The following is an 8,350-nucleotide window of genomic DNA, read 5'->3' on the forward strand; positions in this document are numbered from 1 at the left end:
ACTAAGCCAATAATGTAACAACATTCAACAACATAGAATAGATAGAAAATGTATTAGATGTATAACAAGAAAATGCGATATTGACCTTCGAAACTTTATTTATCTAAAAAGTATACGACTATTCATAGTGAGTGTGATAAGTCACTCCATGAGACTGTAGTTCTGGCGATGCCCAGCTGGAAGACCCAGCTGAAGTGACATTCGATGAAATTTCCGCCGCGATGATGTTCGGTCTTCCACATCATATCAGTTCATACCAGAGAATGGTTCCAGCAATATTCGTTTTTGATTCATTTGAACGTGGGAAAATATCTCAATATTGTTTTAAACACTTTCCATTTGCATCAAAACCTCTGCTAGTATTACAAAATAACAAAAAATACAGCTTTCGGGGGAAAAATCTGTAGTGACGTCAGTATCATCCCTATCATGATGAGGATGAGGATCATAATAATAATGATAGTAGTAGTAGTAGTAGTAGTAGCAGTGATAGTAATGAAAATAATGACTGTATTGATAATATGGATGATATTGATGGTAGAATATCAATAGAAGTAAATATAATAATCTTCACTATTGTTATCCTGATCATCGTTATTATCATTATCATTAATATTTTCATTACTATTGATCTTATAATTATTTTTTATTATAATTATCATTACTATTAGTTCTATAGTTATCATTATCATTATTGTCGTTATTGCTATTATCATAATTATTATCACGATGAGAATAATAACTGATATATTAATAATGATAATGATAATAATGATAACAACGTTGATGATGATGATAATGACGATGATGATGATGATGGTAATGGCGATGATGATGATGATGATAATGACGATGATAATGATGATAATGATGACGATGATGATGATGATGATGACGATGATGATAATGATGACGATGAGGATGATGATAATGACGATGATGATCCTACGGGGATCCTACACATTAAATGAGAAAAACTTTCATTCATTCATTGAGTGCATGGAGGCATTAATGTGATAATTGTGATAATGATAACAATGATTATAGTAATAACAATTATTTTCATTTTTATCATTATTATCATTATCATTATTACTAGTCTACTATTATTTTTAACATAAAAGTCATCACAATAATAAGAAGAAAGAATTGTTAATAATAATAAAGATAATAATGACAATAATAATAATAATTATCATTATCATTACTATTATTATTATCATTATTATTATTATTATCATTATTATTATTATTATTATTATTATCATTATTATGATAATAATAATTGTGGTGTGAATTGAACATAAACCTTCACACAGAAACTAATGGGGTGTTGAAACACAGTATCAACAATTAATATAATATATTATAACGTCAACAACTACAATGCACAATTGTAAGTCCTACAGCAAATATATAAATACGTCATGAACCAACGCACAGAGTACAAGTCCTACAACAAGTATATATGTCATGAACTAAGGTAATATTATCACGCCAGTACGCCGAGTATGACACATATCAAAGAGCTTGGAGCGAGGAGTGTTGTTCCGGCTGAGCCCAGAACTCGAGTGATGAGAAGTATGTCCAGAACTGCCCTGACCTGTCTCAGGCAACGCCCGTCCGGGAGGGGGAGGGGGAGGTCCAGATCCACCCTGCCCTGGATTGGGGCAAGTGCAGGCCAGGCAAGCTCCTCCTCCGGGTCAGCTGGTGATCAGCCTGGCGGCGGCCCGAAGGAGTGCTTCCCTCGGCCAGGCAGGGGCGGCCCGAAGGAGTGCTTCCCTCGGCCAGGCAGGGGCGGGCGAAGGCTGCTTCCCTAGGCCTAGGGGTCGAGGGTCAACGGTTGCCGCAAGGAAGATGGTCAGTTTCCCAGTCTTGACCTCCCTTCTGACCTGTGGATTCTTGTCTCTGTGCGAAAGAGGTCAGAAGGATACGATTACTGGTGTCAAGTTATTTTATCTTGACCAAGCCTTTCACAAGGATAATGATAATAATAAAAATGTTCATGATAATAATAGTAATAATGATGTTAATAATAATAACAATAGAAATGATAATAACAATATTAAGGATAGCAGTAGTATTAGCAGTAGTAATAATAATAATAATAATAATCATGATAACAATAATAATAATAAAGATAATAATAGTAATAATAATAATGATGATAATAATAGTAATAATAATAATAAATGATAATAATAATGATAATAATAAATAACAATAATGATAACAATAATAATAGTAACAATAACAATATTAATGGCAATCATGTTGATGATGATAATGATAGTAATAATAATGATGAGAATAGTAATAATAAGGATAAAAGTGATAATACCATTTATAATAATAATGATAATCATTATTGTAATAATAATGATGATGATGGTAAGGATAATAAATATAGTAATAATAATGATAATAATAACTATTATCATTTCTAATAATAGTAGTCATTATAATACTGCTAATAATAATGACAATATTGGTAGCTGATATGAATAGTAATAATTATCATAACAATGATACTAATGATAACAATAATAAACATGATCATACTAATACTGTCATTATTAACAATATGATTACCATTATCATTGTTGTCATCATTTCTGCTATCATAATCATCATCATTAACATTATCATTACTGATTACTATGCCTGTGGGCTGCATGGAGCCTTGCACAGTCCCAGGCATGCTCCCACATGGAGCGATCATGCCTGGCTGGCCACCTGGTCCCTGTGGGGGTTGCTGAGGGGGTTGCTGAGGATTTGGTTGTGGGGGCTGCTGACTCTGCTGCTGAATCTGACGATGTCTGATGAAAGCTGCCATCAGCTGAGGGTGCGTTTTGAGTATATGTAGGACCTCTGACTGCTGGTGCTGGCTTGATGGGTTCTTCAAGGTTTGTAGGAGCTGCTGCAGAGCCTGGGTGGCATTCCTCTGTAGCTGCGTGCCAGGCTGCCCAGGCTGTCCAGGCTGACCTGGTTGCCCAGGAGGACCCATGACAGGAGGTGGGCCAGGGGCTCCACTGTGCTGGGCCACCTGGTTGGGCTGGGCCACCATGCCTGTGTGCTGTGATCTCCGTCAACCCAGGGGTCCCGCCCCAGGTCCTCAAGTCGATGTACATGAAGTCGCCCTCTCGTGATGCTGGCGAGGGACGTAGGCGCAGAAGGCCTGGTTAGCCTCTGCCGATTCAGATTCCCTCAAGTGGCAGCGTGGGGGAAACTGAATCATTGACATGGGTGTTCCAGCGTGCTATTCTCTTTCCAATGTTCAGCCTGACCATTGCGTAAAATACTATTACATTAAATATCCTAAAAGTACAAGATGTAAAAGAAAATGTGCTGAATACCCACAACATAGCCATAATTCCCGCATGCAGGATCCAAAGCGGCTGGAGGCCTCACCACACCATCACAGTTGCCTTTAAAAATTCGGAAACCTAAAGTTCCATGCATGAAACGGTCTGGTGAAACTCAAATGAGAAAAACAAAACTAAAAGATCACTCAGGATTCCTACTACAAATAAAAAAAGACAAAGAGGAAGAACACCAGCTAAGTTCATCATCAAACGATAATCAGATAATTTTAAAAAATCATATCCACACCTGAAGCAGAGCATGTCAGGCACTTGAGCACTTAGCTTCTCCTTCGCGGTCGGGTCTCGCTGCTCCCTTCGTCCGTCGCCGAATTGCGCCGACGCTGCGGGCCATTCCTCGCGCAGGAGGACTGAGCGAAACACTCGCTGGCGTCATTTCCATCTCTGTTTATTTCTTTAGGATTTACATTGTCCTAGTGACGTCAGAGGCAAACGTCAATAATAGATATTTTCTTTAAATTAATACTTAAATATACAACAAATAAATATAGACAAAAGTAAAGTGAAAGAAAGCTGCAGAAAAGAAAGGCAACGTACTTAACAGACTAAACAAAATTGGCAAAATGTTTCTCCTAAAACTGAAATTAAAAATGAAATAGAACCGATACTTATAAAGACAATATTTAGAATACTAAAACGAGAAAAACTAATAAAAGGTTCATTAAAATGTCTCGTTAGTACTTCATACACAAACCGATCATAGAAAAACAAGTAAACACGGGGGAACTGATAAAACAAAAGAAAACAAAAGAATAATCAAAACCAAAAAAAATAAAAAAGGATTAGGCACAGGATCCAATCCTCCGGCACGGGCTGCCAGCACGGGAGAGAGCAGAGAAGGAGATGCACCAAGATAGACCACCTTACAGCAAGCCGGCGACCTGGGGGCTGCAGACTCAGACAAAATGTAAGGAAATCTGCCATCAGCCGAGGGTGTGTTCTGAGGAAATGTAGGACCTCTGACTCGCTTGGCGGGTTATGCAGTATCTGTAGGAGCTGCTGCAGAGCCTGGGTGGCATACCTCTGTGGCTGCGTGCCAGGCTGCCCAGGCTGTCCAGGCTGACCTGGTTGCCCAGGAGGACCCATGACAGGAGGCGGGCCAGGGGCTCCACTGTGCTGGGCCACCTGGTTGGGCTGGGCCATCATGCCTGGTCTGATGCCACCTGCCTGGCCCTGCTGGGGTTGCCCTGGCATGTCTCCAGGGTTGGGGTACCTGCAACGAAAAAATTCAGGTCAATGGGGACTCATTTAATTACCTCTGCTTCAGCAATCTACACAGATGATTACACGATCATTGAAGGAATAAAGGGTGCAGTTAACATAAGATCAAATATGTTATGTCTCCTCTCATTATCATAAAAACAAGACAGAATGCCTTTATGAAAGGATTGCTTTTAATGTAACTGTTCATATATTGGGCATTAGAGACAAAAATCTTCACATTAGACACTGGCCGACAGTTGAAGTTTTAAGATAACAGAATCAGGCACTTTCAGTACCAGTATACAGGCTTGCTATTAGTCCAATAATCCTTGTTGGAATTCCTCTCAGTCTCAGGATCTCCTAATGTGACTCCCGATGCACCGCATCGAACGCCTTCTTGAGGTCGATGTAGGCTGCAAGCTGCCCACGCCCGAACTCACGACGGCGCTCTACAATGACTCGAAGCGCGAGGATACGGTCTATTGTGGACTTACCAGGAGTGAATCCGGATTGCTCCAGTCTCTGGTGCCTCAGTAGATGGTCTCTGATACGTCTTAGAAGGATGTGAGCGAGAACCTTGCCTGGTATACTGAGCAGTGTGATGCCTCGGTGATTGCTGCAGTCCCAACAGTCCCCCTTCCCCTTCCAGAGAGGGATGACCACACCCCTCAACAGGTCAGGAGGAACGGAACCGGACCGCCAGATGGCAGCCAGGACAGCATGTAGGTTCACCACCAGCCTTTAACAGTTCAGCTGGTATGCCGCAGATACCCGCTGCTTTACCACTCTTCAGCTTGGAAATCGCCCCCCTAACTTCAGTTAGGAAGGGAGGGTCCTCACTGATAGGTGGAATGGCAGCGGGATCTCGACACTACCTGCATCCAAGTTAACTGTTGGTGGGTCAACCTGGTACAGCTGCTCAAAATACTCAGCCCAACGTTCCCGCACCGCAACAGGATCTGAAACGATCTGACCACTTACTGAGGGAACTGCTGTCACCTGTGAAGAGAGCTTGGAGTTCAGCTTTCTCAGGGCTTGGTATGCAGGACGAAGGTCATTTACTAAGAAATGTCCTTCTACCTCCTCTGCAAGACTCCTAATAAACTGTTCCTTGTCCCTTCTTAACAGGGACCGAGTTCTGCGCACATGAGAACGGTGCAATTCCCGATCCCCTGTCAGACGAGCCGCATGACATGCATCTGTGGCTTCCAGTGTTTCCTGCGTGACGGAATTCTGTACTGCTCTCAGGCGAACACCAATCGTATCTTGAGCTGCGAAACGATCAGAGATTGCCACAGCAAACCCGCGGGCACACTCCCCCTCCCTCAGCCTGTCCAAATGAAACACCCTAGGGTGATCATTTGACTGCTGGGGAGTTTTGAAGTGGACCCGGAGGGTAGCCACAACCAATCTATGGTCAGTACCACAGAACTCAGCACTCCTATACACCCTGCAATTCTGAAGGATCCTCCAACGAGTGCTAACGAGTATGTGGTCGATCTCCTTGGCTGCATTACCCGCATCACTGTACCATGTCCAGCGATGTGGTTCTGGGCGCTGGTACCAGGAGCCAGAAATCCTCAATTTCTGGGACCTAGCAAAGTCCCGGAAAAGGAGGCTATTCTCACTACCGGCATCAGCTCCTGAACCATGGGGACCAACAGACATCTCATAGCCAGCTCGATCACAACCAGATACCGTATTGAAGTCGCCCAGAACAATGCGAATATCTCGTCGGGGCCATCTGTCTACCACAGATGTAAGTTTGGCGTAGAACATCTCTTTCACGTCATGTTTACAAACATTGGTAGGAGCGTACACAGCAATAAGGGACATGAAGCCAAAAGATAGCTTCAATCTCAATACCATTATACGCTCATCAACAGGAGTAACCTCTACTACCGAGGGCTGGAGTCTGCTGGAGATGGCAATGGCTACTCCCTGGAGATGGTGGCCATCGCTGCGGCCCGGCCAGTAATAGGTGTCGCCACCTACACAGGTCATGCCGCTGCCAGGCCTCCTCACCTCCGAGAGAGCAGCCACCTCAACTCTCAGCCTCCCCAGTTCCCTCGACAGTAGCCTCCTCAGTTCCCTCGACAGTAGTGGCAACCGATCATCCTGACGCAAAGAACGGATGTTCCAAGCCCCCACCCTGACTTCCCGCCTGAGGTTCAGCTTCTGGCAGTCGCTCCGGGTGGATGCCACCTCTGCCACCCCCACCAACGCTGCCCCATATAAAAGGGGGTGGCGGGCTGCGTGCCCCATCATCCACCTGTGGGGTTCCCAAGGGCTTTCCCCCACAAACTTCACTCTGGGCTGGCGGCCACCAGAGCGCAGGCGAGACGAGTAGTTCCCGTTCCCAGCCTGCGCTCCAGCAGTCGCCCTCCCAGCAGGGCCCACAGTCCGCCTCACTTGCTGGGTGGGAGGGGCTTTTCCCCTCCTTCCAGCCTTTCCATTTACATAGATCACTGCCGATTGGTTATATCTGGGGGGAGGAGGACTGGCAAGGCCCACCTCCCCCGAGCCTCCCATTAACCCCAGGGGGCTAGGGGGCAGGAGTTGGTACAGGGCCAGGGCGTGTCCACACGCCGGTGGGCCATGACCCTGAACCTCTGGGGCCTCCTGCTGCTCCGAGATCCCCCACAGTTTAGCCTGGGACCGCAAGGTACCCAGTTTCCATGGGAGGCCACGAGGCACTGCAGAAGTCTCGATGTTGGAGAGGCTGTGCACTGGCAGGGGGAGGCTTATGCAGAGCTGCTCCCTTTTTCGCACGAGGCTAGCCAGCGGTGGCAGCTGTAAGCGAGAAGGCATGCAAAAGCTCTTAGCACTAACTAGACTACCACTCCATCGCTTCACACCACCCTGCACATGAAGCACCCACCATACGTTTGCATGCTGTATGACATATTCCTATTTTACCATGTATAGTTACTGTAATCACAGAATACTGTACTCTGTCGAATGTATGTGAATATATGTAACACTCTGTAATCACGATTGCCCACGCCTGAGCAGTTGGCCAGGGTGGTAAATAAACTTACTTAACTCTACGGGAACCCAACCCAACTCAATTTTCGGCAAATTCTACGGAAATTCCCCCCCCCCCCCCCTAAATAACAATTTAGGTTGCTGTGAATAGGCGTGTCCTTCGGGAACTGCCCGAGGGGAGGGTTGATGGGGGAACCGCCCTCCAACAACCTCAAGGAAACATTCTCTCCACCTCGGTATGTGCGGCAAGAAAGAGCTGCGTTTACATTGTAAAATAATAAACCAAATACTTTAATATTTGGAATCTTTTGTTCGCTTCTTTCTGCCATCTGGATTGCTTCGATTTTAATCCTTTTTTCGGCATTTGATGGGCTCAGGTATTAAATTGGGATAGCTACAAAAGTCGGTTTCTTTTTTGCTGCCACTGTATAGTCTTAAGAAAAAGACAGAATCAACATAACGCTGGAAACGCAACATTTCTCACCACCGTTCTGCCACGAAATGACCGGTTCGAACTGTCAAACCTGGCGACGAGCAACTGAAAGTGTGAAACGCACTATGCGTATATCATTCCAAATAAGTGTACAGATGAAACAAAACATGGAAATGAAGTATAATTGAAGATTAATAAAACTTTAAATTGATTAATAAAAGACTTTAAAACCATAAATGTGTAAAATCAGACACTGATAATTAGCCAAATGTCGTTTTGACAAGCACGTAGTAACGTATGAATTACTTTGGATATCACAGTAATAAGTTATGCAGAGCTGTGT

General features: G+C 44.1%; 1 protein-coding gene across 2 annotated transcripts in view; it reads right to left on the bottom strand.

Annotated features, from left to right (window-relative positions):
* Positions 1 to 1,348: 1,348 nt before the first annotated feature.
* Positions 1,349 to 8,350, bottom strand: part of LOC113810246 (cuticle collagen 3A3) — a 7,962-nt gene continuing 960 nt past the window's right edge. The window contains exons 2-3 of one of the 2 annotated variants that reach the window (XM_070114003.1): positions 2,660 to 4,596; positions 1,349 to 1,908 (exon numbers count right to left, since the gene is read on the bottom strand). In XM_070114003.1, coding sequence (XP_069970104.1) covers positions 1,837 to 1,908; positions 2,660 to 3,067 — 480 coding nt within the window. In that variant the 5' untranslated portion in view covers positions 3,068 to 4,596 and the 3' untranslated portion in view covers positions 1,349 to 1,836. Of the gene's footprint in view, positions 4,597 to 8,350 lie in introns of both variants that reach the window. The other variant, XM_070114002.1, reaches the window with a different exon arrangement.

The sequence above is a fragment of the Penaeus vannamei genome, chromosome 35 (genome assembly GCF_042767895.1).
Source record: "Penaeus vannamei isolate JL-2024 chromosome 35, ASM4276789v1, whole genome shotgun sequence".
Lineage (NCBI taxonomy): Eukaryota > Metazoa > Arthropoda > Malacostraca > Decapoda > Penaeidae > Penaeus > Penaeus vannamei.